Here is a 16,458-nt window from a genome sequence, read left to right on the forward strand (position 1 = left end):
CCATGTTTGTAGTTTTTTATTTTCTTAAGAAAACAATTTACTCGAAGAGACCGAAGCCCATGTCATCGTCCGACTCCTCAGACTCTTCCTTCTTGGCCTCCTCCTTCACCTCCTCCTTGGCTGTGGAGTCAAGAGATAAAAAAGGTCAGATCTTCACATGTTCAACACAAACCAGTGTATTCATCCAACATGTAGTTTACCTGCAGCGCCTCCTGCAGCAGGAGCAGCTGCACCTCCTGCAGCAGCAGCAGCTGGAGCTCCACCTCCTGCTCCAACGTTGCAGATCAACTGACCGATGTCTACGCTGGACAGAGCCTGAGACACAAACACTCGAGTCACTTCAACGGCGGAGCAGAGACCAGTAACTAGTGACGAGTTAGTAAAGCTTCATTTAACAGATCATTTATTTAAAACCAGGGAAATACTGAGTCAACAAGTACAAAATAAACTGTCAAACACTTTACATGCTCAAGTATTACTACATCATGTAGTGACGTAGAGAAAGAAATACAATTTAAAGAAAGTTAATATTTTTATTCACATCAGATCTTTCATTTCTCAATTAACATGTTCTTGGATTTCAAATCATATGGTTTATATTTCAGTTAAGTGATAATAAAATTTGAATTTATATTTACAATTAACTTGGAAATATTCACATTGATGACTGAGGACGAGAGGATACAGTTGACTCCAGCAGCTTTAAAAGCTGATGTTTGAACAAATTTTGGTTTGAAAACAAATGAAAGCAGTTACAACTTTAGTGTTGCAGAATTTACAGACCACATGACTCTTGACAGTCTAGTACTCGACAATACTACACTTATATCCTTGATACTACAATATCACAATGCATCTTATCATTTACCCAGTATCGTGATACGTCTTGTACCACCAGACTCTTCCTCCAAACACTTCTACACTTATTTTTTTATTAGTATTTACAAAGGACATCACATTGGCCATTTTTGTATTGCAATTAAACATCCGGCCACTAGATGGCAGCAGTCATTATGTCCACAGCCACTAAAGGAACAATAAAACCCTCTGACATTCCCTCAACAACTGAGGACGAGAGGATACAGTGACGACACCAGCAGCTTTTAAAACTGATGTTTGGACATATTTTGGTTTCAAAACAAATTAAATCAGTTACGACTTCATCAAGAGTCATGTGGTCTGTAAATACTACAACACCAGAGTCAAGTACTCGACAATACTACACATATATCCTTGTTACTACAGTATCACAATATATCAGAATGTACTGACGAGTAACGCCTTAAGAGACAACGTTACAAACCAAAAACAGCCATTTAGTTATACTTTGTAGATCTGAATTAATCTACATTTTGGACGTTATGAGGATTTATTTATTAGCGTGAACAGAACCATCACAGAAGTAGAACTTCAGAGCAGCGCAATGACGACACCAGTCACTGAACTTTAAGAGCATTTGAACAGAACCCACCTTGGCGAACAGACCGGGCCAGAAGGGCTCCACGGTGACTCCTGCAGCCTTGATGAGGGCGTTCAGCTTGTCCTCCTGAGAAGATACAAAAGATTTAAAAACTCAAGACAAAACTTTACTGAAGAACAAGTTGCATCCTTTGAGGGACATCGATTTACTCTGTCATGCTATAGAGTCTTAGAAGATATAAATCTAAGATGATCTTTCTGTGAAGTCATTTATATTCATCATCTAGACCAGGGTCCCAAACATCATGGCCATGACCCCAAAAACAGTCAATATATTGGCAAAAACCCCCATAGCAAAGGCTTCAAAATAAACTAGTAAATAACACTTCCTGTCCCTAATGTTATTCATTTTGCAATACTTTTGTCAAGTATAGTAAATAAAGTACTTTACCTTGGTTATAGTCTATTCTACACAATAAATCTTTGTTTGTATAGATGTTGGTGCTTATTTTGAAATTAATCTCTAATAATGTAGCGACAAACTTAAGTCTAGAGCGCCCTCTAGTGTTGGTCACTGTCAAAAATAACCAACATTAAAGAAACTACCGTAATATTTTAGTCACAGGACCGTTCAAACCATGACATGAGCGCGACATATAGTGTAGGGAATACGGTATTCGAGGAACTTTTAACGAGAAACGGAAACTTCGGGGAAGAATATAAGTGACACACAAGTGACGTGCGCCATGTGTAGTCGCACAATGTTGACGTTCGCTCAACACAGTTTAGCACTTTACGGTTTATCAGTTGAGAACAACTTAACTAATTTAGTTAAACCAAACTAGAGCAAACACTAACTTTAAACTTAATAACTTCTATCAGGGTGGTCAGCGAAGTGCGGCCTAGCTAACAATGCTAAGCTAACCGGCAAAGAAACTACATTTCATACTAATAGCGATACATAAAGTGAAATTAATAACTAAAACTTGCTTTATTTAAAGATAAATATTAAACCCAACATAAGTCGACAGTGAAACAAGTCAAATATCGATCATATAACACATATCGATGACGTGTGTCACCGACAACTCGGTCTACTCACGGTGACGGTGACTTCATCGTCGTGGAGGATCAAAGCGGAGTAAATACAAGCGAGCTCGGATACGGAGGCCATTGTGGAGGATAGATGTGATGTTTGTAGCGGCGGATGCCTAATAAAAACGGTGCTAGTCGCCGGATTGAGGGCCTTAGCTTCAGATGAAGAACCGAGCACCTTAGGCACGTTAGCTTGCTTTACAGCGGGAAAGGGAAAGAAAGAGGCGGGACTTTGGTATTTATAGCCAACGTCAGTATGTGGCGTGACGTCATGACGCACACGTCGCATTAACGCTGATATATACATTTTTTTTAAAATCGTTTATATAAAACGTTTAAGCTTTACATAAATTATACGGATGTAAGTCTATTGTGCCGAATTTTTCGCGGTATTTTTATTTGTCTTTCTAAGTAAAATAAGTTTGTTTTCGTACAATTTTTCTAATTATCATCGTTTTTTGTGCTAATATAGTTCATTTTTTTTAAATAAAAAGTTTCATAGTAATATTTTTTGTGAATATTTTACTCTTGTCTTCTTTTTTTTGTGCAATTATGTTTCCGTTATTAATACTTATATGTTTACCCCCCAATTTTACATGCTAATTATTTCCTTTATTCTTGTGCTTATTTCTGTTTTCCTTGCTAATTATTTGTCGGTTTTCTTATATGCTTTTCTTGCCAAAACTTTTCAGCTTTTTTGTGAAAATCTTTTTCTATTTCGTTGTATTTTTTGGGGGAAATATTTTCTTTTTTTTATTATTCTTGAGCGTTTTGACACATTTTTCTGTGATTAATGCTAATTATTTTTCCGTTTTTTGCGATACTTTATTTTCTTAGACTTTTTTGTGCCAATTTATTACCTGCTTTATTGCTAATATTTTTATTTTACACAAACCGTTTTTTTGTTTTGCATACCAATTAATTTTCTGCTTTTTTTTTGTTCCAATTTATTTGGTCAAATACTTTGTTTTCCTGAGTAATTTATTATCTATTGATCCTTTTTGGGTGAATTTTAGCAACGTTTTCTATTCAATATTTTTTGTACTGTCGGTCCAACGTGTCTTTTCAGTCTTGGTACTTCCTGTACAATATATATTTTTAATTTCTTTAAATACAAAATGATCTAATGACTGAATTTATCAACGTTTTTTTATTTATTTTGTGTTTTCAAACAATGGGACGAGATCACGTCGCTGCCTCACATGGAGACGATGTGGAAGATTAAAGAAAACGAACAAGTTCAGTATTTTGTCGTTTTATTTCATATCCATTCAAGAGACAAACGGTGAAAAAAAGGTTTCAAGGCAGCTTCTCAGGCACATCTCTTCACATCTCTTCTTCCTTCACGATGTGTTCGTCACATGAACAGTTATCAAAACAATTATTCACATGTGGAAGGAGATCGAATACTTTTAATGAATGTTCCGACTAAACATCAAGTCTCAAAATCAGCCCCAACATTTGGCACCATAGTTCAACTTCACCCCAAGAATATGTAAAAAACAACCACAACTTGACAAACAGCTCGAGGTTTAGCTTCGATTTTTGTTTCAACCCACTTGGGTTCCTTCCTTTAAACAATGGAATAAATGAAGAAAAAACAGTTTAATGTTTACGTTCAAATCTGGAATCATTTCTTGCATCAACACGTGAAGAACACGTCTGTGTCTCTCAAGTCAACTTGAATATTTCTTTTTTTTCGTTCACAAAATTTGATTAAAAAATGTTTTTTTTAATTAAGAAACTAGTGGGTAAGAATATCAGCAGCTGGATGTGCCGAAATAATAATAAAAAAAAAGAATACAGTTTGACGTTTGTCTAAACATAAAACTTTTATCACAATAAAACTCCCTTAAATAATAAAAACTGAATTTAATGCCAAAAAAATTAATTGCACGAATGAAACAAAATTTGCACCATTAGGGGAATGTGCTGGTTTGGTCAGTAAAATAAAGTAAAACAAAAGTGAACATTTTCATCTCTGATAATGAAGCATTCAAAGTTATCAAAACTTGATCATCCACATGGTTTATTAACCTGGAGGCGAAGGACGGAGGTCAAAGGTCAGCCCCCCCCGTCAGTCAACGTGTCGTTCCTCGTCACTCTTTGTGAGCCTTCTTTTTGGGTTTTTCATCGTAAGAGATTCCATATTCGTTGACTCGCGTCTTGTCCACGGGATATAGCCTGGATGGAAAGTGTTTATTAACAAATATTAATTTATATTTGTGTGTGTGCGTGTGCGTGTGTGTGTGTGCGTGTGTGTGTGTGTGTGTGTGTGTGTGTGCACGCTCACCATCTCTGGTAGAGATAGACGAGAAAGACGACGTCGTCCCTGAAGCAGGCCAGTCTGTGTGAGGTCGGCATGGTGATGATGAAGGCGAACACGTCGTCGATGAACGTGTTAAACGCCTGAGACACAATCAATAAATACATTTATATTAAATAAACTAAAGCTGCACAGATTCAAACGTGTGTTTACCTTGTACATGAAAGCCTTCCAGGGAAGATGAGCCACAGATTTGAACTGTGAAAAGATCAATAATAAAATATAAACACAAAACATACACCATCAGAATCATGTTTATCGTCAGTGTTGTTAACACAGGATTATCTCCTGGTGTTGATGGTGAAGGATAAGATGAATCAAATATATATAAATCAATGAGATGAATAAAATAAAATCACATTAAATCAAGAAACAAATATATATACAATTAAATAATTGATACAATTAATTGGTATTAAATTAAATATGTGAAGAACAGCAAACAAGTAAAACGTGTACAATATTGACACTTCTAAAATCATTCTTTTAAGTATATTTTTGGCGAAATTGTCGATTTTTTTTCCTAATCGCTTTAAAAGTTGGAAGACAAGAGGCGATGGAACAACGCCATCTACTGGCAGCATGACGTCACTACATGTGGTACAACGTAAATATTTTATTTAAGGCCAAAATGTAGTTTTTCAATATTGTATTGTATTTTTCTTAGTATAATCAATTTTTTATACGATTGAGGTTAAAACCATTACTGGTCTTAATTTGATCTGTAGATAAAGTCCATGCGTTTTTCCTTCGACACACAAACCTCTGTTACCTTGTTGTAAAACCTTATTTACTTTAGTTGTAAAAGTTTCTCCGCCTCAATGGAGATGTAAGTAAGTAAGTAAGTAATTTTTCTTTATATAGCGCTTTTCCAGACCAGGGTCACAAAGCGCTTGAACAATCAAAACAATACTCAATAAAGTATATATTTTAAAGGGCAAGATAAAATGTTATGTAGCTTGTGGAGGCTCATTAGCATGTGCCTCAAACTTTGCCTTTTTCACTGCGGTTGTATTTCCGATCAGATTAAACTTTAAATGGTTAAATGCATCTCTGTGGAAAATCAAGGCAAATAAAAGTATCTGTGAGCTTTATATTGATGTGGTTCAGAGATACTGGCAACCAGCGCACGTCAATCGCATGTATCAACTCAGTTTGTGATGGATTGCGCAATGAGAGGTGAGGCACTGCCTCACCTGCCTCCCCTGACCGCACGTCACTGATTAACACTTTGTATCCTTTATTCCTGCATCCTTTTCTTTGCATTATTTATTTTTATCTCTGTTCTTCATACTTGAACTTTGTTTTTTTGTTTGTTTTTTTGTTTGCACTTTGTTCTTGTTTTTAACTAAACTTGCTGTAACAAAGTGGAAACCCAATTATTCTCCAGAGGGATTAATAAAGTAAACCTATCTATTTACTTTTTTGCCAATTATTATAAATACAAAGGATAATAAAGTCGGGTTGACCAGACCTTGTAGTTGACGAACAGCTGCGGCAGCATGAACAGGAAGCCGAAGGCGTAAACACCTGCAGGATTGACAAGTTATCGCCTCAGAAATGTAACTATTGATCTAAAGAAAGAGTGATCGGTTACCGTTGACTAGACTGTTGATCAACCACGAGTACCAGCTGAGGCACAGAGAAACATGTTAGACCATCAAAGTGTGTAACCGTCATCACAACGACGTGTGTACCTCTTGTAGCGCAGGAAGATCAGCGCATACAGAGCTCCACCGATACACAACGGGTAGAGGAGGTAGGATAGATACTTCATGGCCTGCACACGCACACAAGGATCGCAGTCAAAACAAACAAAAGATGTGTGTGTCATTATATATGTTTGTGTCTATAGCATGTTTGCAAAGGTTTGTTCATAAGCATCGGTGTGTCGTGTCTTCGCATTATTTTAACAATATCTGTGTGTGTGTATTATTATTTCCATACATTTGTGTCATATTTACACAGTTACTGTGAGTGTGTGTCATCATTATCCTTGTTTGTGTTTGTATGATATGATTATTATCTCTGTTCAATTGTGTAGATGTGTCATCAAAGTATATATTTCATATAAAACTTTGAGGACACAACTACACAAATTAAAAAATATATATATTTGAGTGTGTGATTATTTGTGTGCGTGTGTGACATTATCTATGCATGCGTGTGATTATTTGTGTGTTTGTCATTATCTGTGTGTGTGTGTGTGTGTGTACATTTATATGATGTGTGCAGGAGTTTCCATAATCATCTCCTAAGATTTGTGTAGTTGTGTAATCCCAAGTGTATATCAACAGCTATCTGTGTGTGTGTCATTATTTGTGTTTGCGTGTCATTATTTGTGTGTGTGTTATTTTTTTAAAAATCCCTGTGTTTATAAGATTTGTACAAAGGTTTGTCTGAAAGCATCTCTACATTTGTGGTGTTGTGTCAAGATAGTTGTACGACTACAATTGTGTGTGTGTGTGTTTGTGTGCATGTGAATGTGAGTGTGAGTGCAAGAGTGTGTGTGTGTAACTTACCAAAGTGTCGTACTCTTCGGTTCTTCTCTCCGATTCGTCTAATTTGCCGAACTGAAAAAGAAGAAAATCAATCACTCGAGCAGAAGAAGAGAAAACACTTGTTGTCTTTCATTCATTATTTAAAAACAAACACTAAAACAACTCATCAAATAATTAGCGAAGCTTCATGAAACAGTGTCTTTATTTCCCGAGTCCACTAGATGTCACTTTCAGCTCTATAATGCTTTAAACGGTTATTCTACTGAAACCTCCTGTAATGTTTAGAGCGCCACCTACTGAGCGACACAAACAAGACAATATTTCATGAAGCTTCATCTTCAGACCATTAAAACATTTATTTAAAATTAAAAATCGAGCAGTAAAATAAGGACATTTGAAGCGACAACAACCACCAGCAAACAGCTTCACCCACCACGAGTGTCGGCTTTCCTGTTTTCCAAGACACCTGGATCTTAAACGCCTTCTTCACCTTCCACACCTGAAACAAATATCACAAACTATAAGAAAAAACATCCACGGACGCACCAGTAAAACACCTTTATATAGAGCTACAAACGCGTCTCCACCTCAATGATGGTGCCGACTCCTGCAGGGATGAGCACCAGGAGGCTGGTCTGCTCGTCAAACAGATACAGGAAGATCACGATGGTGCTGAAACATCGCCACAACACTGGGACACAAAACACAAATATATGCACTTTACTGCGACACTGAAGCAGTAACGTAACATTTACAGATGTCACTGAAGTCGAATGTGAATTAACTTGCTGTTTATATAAATACATGTCAAATAAATAAAGTTTTTTTTTCCAAAATAATGAGAGAAAGAAGAGGGAAATATAGTTAAAGTTATTTAATTGAGAGATACAAAATAAGAATAGATTGTCTTTAGCCTTATATTTACAAAATAAATGCATGAAAGGGTTAATAGTTCAGTAAATAAATAATTACATTAGGTTTAAGATGATATTAAAATGATTCTAACATAAGTCTTCAGTTTTGACACCAGGAAGTTGAAACAGCATCGACTCACCTGCTTTGCTGGACATTCCCACCATGCTTTTCTTCTGCTTCCAGAAGCTGATGTCGTTCTTGAAGGCCAGGAAGTCAAAGAGAAGCTGGAAAAAAACAAAACAGCACATGAATACTTGACCAACCATTAGTACAAAAACACATTTTAACCTGTAAGACATCATTTTTTTGAACACACGCTGTTGACTTGACTGAAGATTTGGTCGTTTTAAATTTATTCATTTTATCTAAAGTATCATTTAATCCTGACTATACAACTAGGAGCAAAGTATTTATACTAATATATAGTTTATTATTATTCCTATTATTGTTTATATATCATTTATACTATAACTATGTTATAATAATGTTGTACTTTTCTTTTTTCTCTTATTTGCACTGTATGTTTAATCTTATATCGAATTCAACTTTATTTAAAGAGTCTTATTATCAACGACCAAAAACAGATCCCAGCGAATCAACAATGAGTGATAGTGAAAGTGGCGAGAAAAAACGTAATTCTAGAAGGCAGAAGCCTCGAGCAGAACCAGACTCATTGTTGACGGCCTCCTGCTGCGACCAAAGTTCATCTTTTTTATATTTCTAAAGCGAACTTGTGACATAAATTTCCCCACTATGGAAACAATAAAGGAACATTTTTTATCTTAACACGTTTCCTAAACTTTATTTACACAGGAATATTTCTTTTAACGTTCAAAATATTTTTTATTTTAATACATTTAAATATTTTCGAAAAAAAATCAAGCTTTTTGTATAATTTTGAACATCGTGAGTTCAGCAATATTAGAAAAATATATATATAATTTCTATTTATTTGTGCTTTTTCTTAATCATCTTGGGGCTGCTGTGTTTGTCACTGAGTGTCTTGACCTTTTAAATGTGTATGTATTTTCAACAGTGTATTGTTCTGTTGTTTAAGGGCTTTGTGACCCTTTGTGACAGTGATTTACTCAATTACTTTCTAAACATTCTTAGGAGCCAATTTTGTGAATATTATCCAACAACACCTGATATATTCGAGCGTCCTTTGATACTCACCAGCTCACAGTGAGCTCTATTTTTAAAGGATCATTTCTGGGTTCAAATGTGTGTGATCGTGGAGACGACGTTGGTGTCAGACTCACATGGAACGCTGCCACAAAGAAGGTCAGAGCCAGGAAGTACAGGTTGGTATCAACGAAGATGCCTTTGATCTCGTCCGCGTCCTTCTCCGTGAATCCTGAACACGAGCGAACACTGTTGAGCTGAACACAAACTCCTCAACGGAGCTGAACCGAGACGAAAAAATACCGAATTGCTGCAGCGAGTAAACGGCATCCTGCATGTGGATCCAGAACCTGAGTCGACCCAGAGAGATGGAGTCGTAGGTGATGGTCAGAGGAAGTTCTGTGGAGGTGCTGTTGATCTCCTGGGACAAGAAAAGAAAAGTGTGACTTGATTTCACGTTATTTTTATCAAGTAGATGAAAATGTAGTTTCTCCAAATAATTCTAGTCCAGAATCGGAGCTTGTTTATTGCCAGTTTCGTATTCATGATCTGGAGAGCAGACCGGTATCGACTACATTCCCGCTAAAACCCACTTTCTTAATCAAGATTCTCCAATTCATCTGGCTGCAAAAAGTTCACACTAATTTTCTGTTTTGCTTTTCTATGGGATTAATTTCCATTTCATCGATTCATAAAATTAAGGTAGGTGAGTAAGTAATTTATATGAATAGTTCTGAAAAAAGAATCAGACTTTTAAAATGAATCCTGGAAGAAACTGGCAGGCAATGCAGAGTTTTGTGGAGGATCAGCAAAATGTGAGTTCTTCTACTAGAGCAGGTCAGAATTCGCTCTGCAGAGTTTTTTATTAACTGAAGGCGAGACACATCCTTCTTGTTAGGACTCGAAAATAAACTGTGTCCAGTGAATTAAAAAAATACGTTAAATAGATTTTAATTCATAATATGACTGATGAAGCATAATTCACGTGATCACAACATTGATAATCTTCCAAACACAGAATCAGCTGTTCTGATTGACAGCTGCCTGATCCAATTAAATCTTGTTGTGCTCCGACTCAATGCACTGAGCTTATGAAAAAGTAACTAGTAAACTGTCTGGTCCAATCAGCTGGACCTTCACAAGCCTCTTTTCTGTGTAGCGTCAATAAAGTTGTAAATATAAAACAGGATAAAATGCAAAAATCAAAGCTTAACAACAAATAAATACCGAGAGAATAATATGAAGGAAAAATCACTTTTATATGTTTTATAAATCCTACATATATGTTGCTTTACAATGATCAAAACTGAATCAAACTAGGGTAGAAAAGTATTGAAATGACACATACCTACACTAAAGACCTTGTTTTATTAGACTTGATAGAGTAAAATAAAAGTAAAATAAAATAAAATAAAATCGATAAAACCAAATCTATGATTCAGGAACTGTGTTTGATGCAACAATATTAAAAATATATTCAGGGATGAAGTCAGAAGAGTTGCGATTAAAAGCCATACGAGTAAATGAGAAATCCTTTCAAACTTTACTAGATCCAGATGGATTTACAGAAGTTATTTGAATCTCTGATTCCTTGTCCACTTTTTAACATTTCCTGTAAAGTGAAATCTGTGTTTTCTTCATTTATTTAAGACGTACCACAAGATCCTTGACCCGGTTGCTGAGCTCGTCGACGAACAGCAGAGGTAGGTAAACCATCTTCTTTCCATTTTGATATCTGAAACAAGTGATGGAGATTATTGGTGTGGAATGTTTAAAACAAAAACTAAAACAATAAAAAATACACCCTTCTTGACACTAATAGTACACATGGATAGTTATTGGAACCGTGATAAAATACATCCATTCCATTAAAAGATAAGAATGGTTACAAATTGCTTCTACAAAAGTGAAGGCGAGTTCATCTTACACTCTGAGGTATCTGTGCACGTCGCCCGGCAAGTGTGCTTTGTCGAACACGAAGTGATCCCCGACGACGTTGAGGGTCAGTCGGGTGCGCCAGTGTGAGACCGGGTGATCCGGACTGCTGGCTCCTGCTCCGCTGGACGCCTTCGACTTCACATCACTTTTCTTCGGCTGAGCGTCTTCATCGCCCTGTTTGAAAACAGTTTCTTTAGTAAATAAAACCGCCGACGGGGCGAAGAATCCGACCTCAGACTTCTCGTCTCCGGAAATCAGGGAGATCTCGGGAAGCTTGGGAACCATGTAGGTGGTGAGTTGGGCCACCATGTGGACCTGACGCGAGTCCTGCCAGGGCGTGACCCCGGCTTGATGGAGGAAGATGATTGCGTAGAGGGTTCCGTTGTTACGGGTCTTCTTGGGGAGGGAGACGTTGATAATCCTGAGGAGGAGAAGGAAAAACATTCAAATGTTTAATTGACAAAACTCTTTTCTTTCTTTTGTTTGCAGTCAGCAAAAGCTACTTCTTATTATAAAACAGTGTAAAAACCATGTGATTTATTTGAACAGAAGATAAACTTGAAACATTTTTATTCCTGCAGGCTTTTCCCCTGATTTTCTGAGACTCCTGTGTTGTTCTCGATGTTATCTATTTATTTTATTGGGTATCATTTTGATAGTTTAAGCGCTTTGTGACCCTGGTCTGGAAAAGCGCTCTATAAATATCACTTACTTATTAATTACTGCAATTGTCTACAACACAGTGAACTCCCATGATGCCTTTCTACACACTGCTCTATTGAGTGAGGGCAGATTGGTCGCTACAATAATGTGTCAAAAGTCGTTGACAGCTCTGATTGGTTTGCTGGGCGGCAAAGCATTATGAAAGCTCCTCAGGTCACCATTACTGAGAGGGTTTTTAAAAGGGATGACTCCTCATATTCAAGGCTGGGTTTGCAGGTTCAAATAAATGTTTATTTGTTGTTAATTTAAACCTTGTTCATCTACTTGTCGCATTTATTAAGAACTAACTAGTACCCGGTGTTGTCTGGGGATTTTATTAAATACAAAACAGCAAAAGATATTTCAAAAGAAAAACACAATTCTCAATCCACAATTTAGCACCATTTTTTTGGCCGATCACGACAAATTCGTAAAAATGACGCAGAAGCTGGTAGGAGGTAAAAGAAGGCAACATTTCTTTGGAGGACTTGCGACTTTTAAAAGATTGTAACTTGATCAATATTTGAGCTACAGAGCTGTAACTTAGTTTAAATAATACTTAAACTAACACACTAATAATTCAGGAAGCACATGACTGTTTTCTGCCTTTTTGGACACTGCGGAAGAATATGTACAAAAAAGGAAACATGATCTTGGTCGAGACTCGGATCAGTTCATGGCGGTCAATTTGAGCCCAGAAATATCTCAAGTGTCCTTTATAGATACAGATTTAATGTTGTTAAAACAAGTGTTTAAACTATGTGAACGTTTATGAACCCTTGTATTATCTCTGGGTCAAGGTGACCCAGTGGCCCAAAATGCAAACTCCCGTGATAAACAGAAGACTGCTGTACTTCAGGTATTGTTGGAAAGAAAAGGCAAAAACAAACATCACAAGATAACTCTTTGAGGAGGATTAAATATAACATTTTTGAGTCAAACATATGTGTCAATAATAGAAAAAATACATGTTATTTTTTATTTTTTACATATACGTTTTATATTTTAATTCTTTATAAATGTGTATATATTGGTAGTGATGTGTCAATGAACCCTCATGAAACAGCTAATGAAGTATCATGATACAGTTTCCTCATTTTTATATAATTCAATTTCAATTCAATTTTATTTAAAGTGTTTTATCATAACAAAGTTATCTCAAGACACTTTACAGTTGAAGTAAAGATATAGTGGTCTTTTAAAAAGGAAGACACTGTATCATGATACCTCATCAACTGTTTTATGAAGCCTCATCAATTCATCACTACTAGCTAATGTTTTCCTCAAGAAATTTATCTTTGCCCAAATAAATGTTGAAGAAGCGAGTACAGAATTGAATAAAGCCTAATCTTGTTTGAGACTTAAAAGTATTTTTTTTAATCATTATACATCATTTCAAAGTGCGCGATTACGTAATTCTGTTAAGACTTACAGTATTATAACAGTGTAGAGGAAAAGTACAGTGAAAAGCAGAGATAAAACCTTTGCGTATTATAGTGTCACAAACCTCTCAAATTTATCGTCGATGTCAAAGTTCTGCTCTCTGTGGATCAGAGTGTGTCCTCCCTCTGCTTTGGGCTGCACCGAGCTGTAGACGCTCAGCTGGTGAGGAGGAGGACATGCATCGTAAACAAATGACTGTGTTGGATCACTAGATATATTGCATGGAAAACTCACTTGTAATTTGGGGTTCGCCGCCAAGAAAGGCGTGATGCAAGTATCGCTCTTGGGGTCGTCGCACGGTTTGGTGTAGACGATGCCGTACATCACCCAGCAGGTGTGCAGCACGTACACCACGAACACCCCGACCACGAGCGTGGTGAACGACGTTTTCAGAAACATGGTTGCAGCCTTCGGGGTCGTCGTCTCACATCAGGTTGACGGGAAGCTGAGCCATGAGTCTGCAGGGAAGTAAAAGACTCGGGATGAAGCCGTTGACCTGTTGACACGAGCTTGTCACCTCCATACCTGCAGATTTATCTCTTTGACCTTCAGTTAAGTCAACATATTCTACAGGTTTGCTCATCTATGACAACAACAGGTTGTCAAAGTTAACAAACAAGGGAAGAAAAATAATGAAACGTTACTACAAATATTAAATAACTCAATATTTACCTGAGAGTGAAATGCCCAAAACACATTGAACATATTAAATAAAAGCTTTAATAGTATTTATATAATAAATATACACGTAAATACTAGAAGGTTTTTAAGTAATGAAATGATATAATTTAATAATTAAAGCAAAATTTAAAACATTAGGAGGGGTGTGTATTGGCAAGAATATGGCGATATTATACTTTTTTACAATACAATATATTGTGATACTTTAGTATCAAGGATATATATTTTTTGTCGAGTACTTTACTCAGCTGTTGCAGAATTTAGAGACAAAGTCGTAACTGCTTTCATTTGTTTTGGAACCAAAATATGTCCAAATATAAGCATTAGAAGCCGATGGAGTCAACTGTATCCTCTCGTCCTCAGTAGTGGCATCTCGTAAGACTTAATTGTTCCTTTAATGGCGTAAAGACTGCTGGGAGTTTAATTGCAACACAAAAATGAACGAACGCCTGAATATTTACGAGTTTATTGTAAATTTAAAAATATTTATAAATAAATAAAATCGACTTATTTTATTTTATACACCATTCATTGCAACATCATGTAAAAAAGAAACAAAAAAACGATACAGTGCAGTTGAATATCGACTGTATAATCTTTTTTTTTTATAAAACACCAGAACCATTTATATAAATATTAATAATTTCTTACACCCTGTACCCTAAAAAAAAGGGTATCTTTTTATACATAAATGTATGTATTATTATACTTATTTTCAAAACTCCCTTAAGGTGGAAAGGATGAAAGTATCATCTTTATCTACATCTCTATCACACTCCTCTCTTTGATATCTTTATATTCAGAACACATTACTGTAAATGTACATAAGTTGTAAGTTGTTGACTTAATATTTACACGGAAATCCACGCTTAAGGTTCTGGCTTTTGAACCCAAACTCACTGCACTTATGAGATTTATGGCTCACCACGAACAGTAATCCATCAGATCTGAATTCAAAACACCCTCATATGTCTATGATAGAGACTATCCTGGATTACATTTGTCTATATGCAAGTTTACATTTAAACATGACGATATAAATATGATAACTACTGTAATACATGTATTATACGTATTATTATCGAAGGAACGTGTAACAATTGTTTGTTTTAAACGTGCCAGTCTAACACATGTTTATAAACTATAGCACTTGTAAACCAACTCAAGGTTGTCACAATGTTTATGTGTCATTTTAAACACATTAAAATAGAGAACAATTGTCTAGTAACTCACCGGTTGTTTATCAGAAGCAAATCTCGGATGAACCATTGGCTGTCAGAAGTCTGCGGAAGTGTCAGTCACAGCATGCATCGTGTTTTATTTCGGGATTCAAGCGAACAATTCACTCAACTAAGTCCTCGCCATTTTTTTTTATCCAGCGATAAAAAAGAATGTATTTCAGCAACAAGACGATGTGAGGAAATTCCGCCTTTCACTTCCTGGTTTATGGATGAAACGAGATCTGGCTGCGAGAATCTCGCGAGAGTGCATCTCTAATTATACGTGTCAGTAAATATCGATATTTTTAAATAAAATAAATTATTGCACCACTTGTCTGTTTGATTTTTAAAAAAGTACAATTACGATTATTGTTTTTATTATATTTGTATTATTGTTTTGTTATTTAAAAAATGACTAATGTATGTCTTAAAAAAAAAAGTTTATTTAAATGTTATGTATTAATGTTCTTTTATTTTGTATCTATTTATTATATATTAATATTTTTCATTAATATGACTGTGCTTTAATTCAACTTTTATTTTGTTTGCATTGTATTGTTTTCCGCACAGCAATGTCCAAACAAAGTTGTTCTTTGACAGTAAATATATTGTAACTAATTGTTGTTTATTAATATAAAGTGTAAGTTTAATATTTTTGGGAACTACTGTCACTACTCAAAATTACCGAATGTGGCAAGAATTAATGCGATAAATTCAACCAGTATTAGTCAGACATAAGTGCAGCTCAACTATTAATAATCTGCACACGTTAAGGGAGATCATTTCTCTTATAAATAACATTAGATGAAGAAATTACAATAAAAAAAAGAATACAAATTATATTCAAGTGGAAAAATTTAATAATAATTAAATGAAAAGAAAACATATTTAATAGTATTAAATAAAATAAAACTCTAGGCCTAGCAACCAAGCCCGACCCATTTAAGTCATTTAATGCGGCTCAACCTTGAAGTAGATTCATGTTAATATTGTAAGATGCCTGTGATTAAGATAAGATAAGGAACAGAGATTAACAATATCAAAAATGATTGTCAAAATGACATTTGATGGACATGTTTGATAAAAGAAGCAA

The 16,458-nt window shown here is 35.6% G+C and overlaps 2 protein-coding genes across 2 annotated transcripts; both read right to left on the bottom strand.

Annotated features, from left to right (window-relative positions):
• Positions 1 to 2,731, bottom strand: rplp1 (ribosomal protein lateral stalk subunit P1). Its single transcript, XM_087786421.1, has 4 exons — positions 2,522 to 2,731; positions 1,472 to 1,546; positions 201 to 315; positions 1 to 120 (listed from the first exon to the last, which is right to left on the bottom strand). The coding sequence occupies exons 1-4, from the start codon at positions 2,591 to 2,593 to the stop codon at positions 38 to 40; spliced, it is 345 nt and encodes a 114-aa protein (XP_087642547.1). The 5' UTR covers positions 2,594 to 2,731; the 3' UTR covers positions 1 to 37.
• Positions 2,732 to 3,753: 1,022 nt separating this feature from the next.
• clptm1l (CLPTM1 like) lies at positions 3,754 to 15,589 on the bottom strand. Its single transcript, XM_087786432.1, has 18 exons — positions 15,379 to 15,589; positions 13,699 to 13,922; positions 13,529 to 13,623; positions 11,551 to 11,740; positions 11,309 to 11,493; positions 11,038 to 11,116; positions 9,685 to 9,802; positions 9,519 to 9,613; positions 8,396 to 8,480; positions 7,929 to 8,032; positions 7,775 to 7,840; positions 7,363 to 7,413; positions 6,538 to 6,620; positions 6,438 to 6,472; positions 6,315 to 6,370; positions 4,994 to 5,038; positions 4,808 to 4,923; positions 3,754 to 4,698 (listed from the first exon to the last, which is right to left on the bottom strand). The coding sequence occupies exons 2-18, from the start codon at positions 13,861 to 13,863 to the stop codon at positions 4,614 to 4,616; spliced, it is 1,653 nt and encodes a 550-aa protein (XP_087642558.1). The 5' UTR covers positions 13,864 to 13,922; positions 15,379 to 15,589; the 3' UTR covers positions 3,754 to 4,613.
• Positions 15,590 to 16,458: the final 869 nt, after the last annotated feature.

This window comes from Callionymus lyra, chromosome 3, assembly GCF_982586985.1.
Source record: "Callionymus lyra chromosome 3, fCalLyr1.hap1.1, whole genome shotgun sequence".
Classification (NCBI taxonomy): domain Eukaryota; kingdom Metazoa; phylum Chordata; class Actinopteri; order Syngnathiformes; family Callionymidae; genus Callionymus; species Callionymus lyra.

Excerpts from the sequence above, each read along its gene's own strand:
- rplp1 (XM_087786421.1), bottom strand. The coding sequence starts at position 2,593 with ATGGCCTCCGTATCCGAGCTCGCTTGTATTTACTCCGCTTTGATCCTC. Across the intron at positions 1,547-2,521 it reads ACGATGAAGTCACCGTCACC|GAGGACAAGCTGAACGCCCT; the intron begins GTGAGTAGACCG and ends GTATCTTCTCAG. Across the intron at positions 316-1,471 it reads GGCCCGGTCTGTTCGCCAAG|GCTCTGTCCAGCGTAGACAT; the intron begins GTGGGTTCTGTT and ends TTTGTGTCTCAG.
- clptm1l (XM_087786432.1), bottom strand. The coding sequence starts at position 13,863 with ATGTTTCTGAAAACGTCGTTCACCACGCTCGTGGTCGGGGTGTTCGTG. Across the intron at positions 9,614-9,684 it reads TTACTCGCTGCAGCAATTCG|GATTCACGGAGAAGGACGCG; the intron begins GTATTTTTTCGT and ends GCTCGTGTTCAG. Across the intron at positions 6,473-6,537 it reads ATCTTCCTGCGCTACAAGAG|CTGGTACTCGTGGTTGATCA; the intron begins GTACACACGTCG and ends TCTGTGCCTCAG.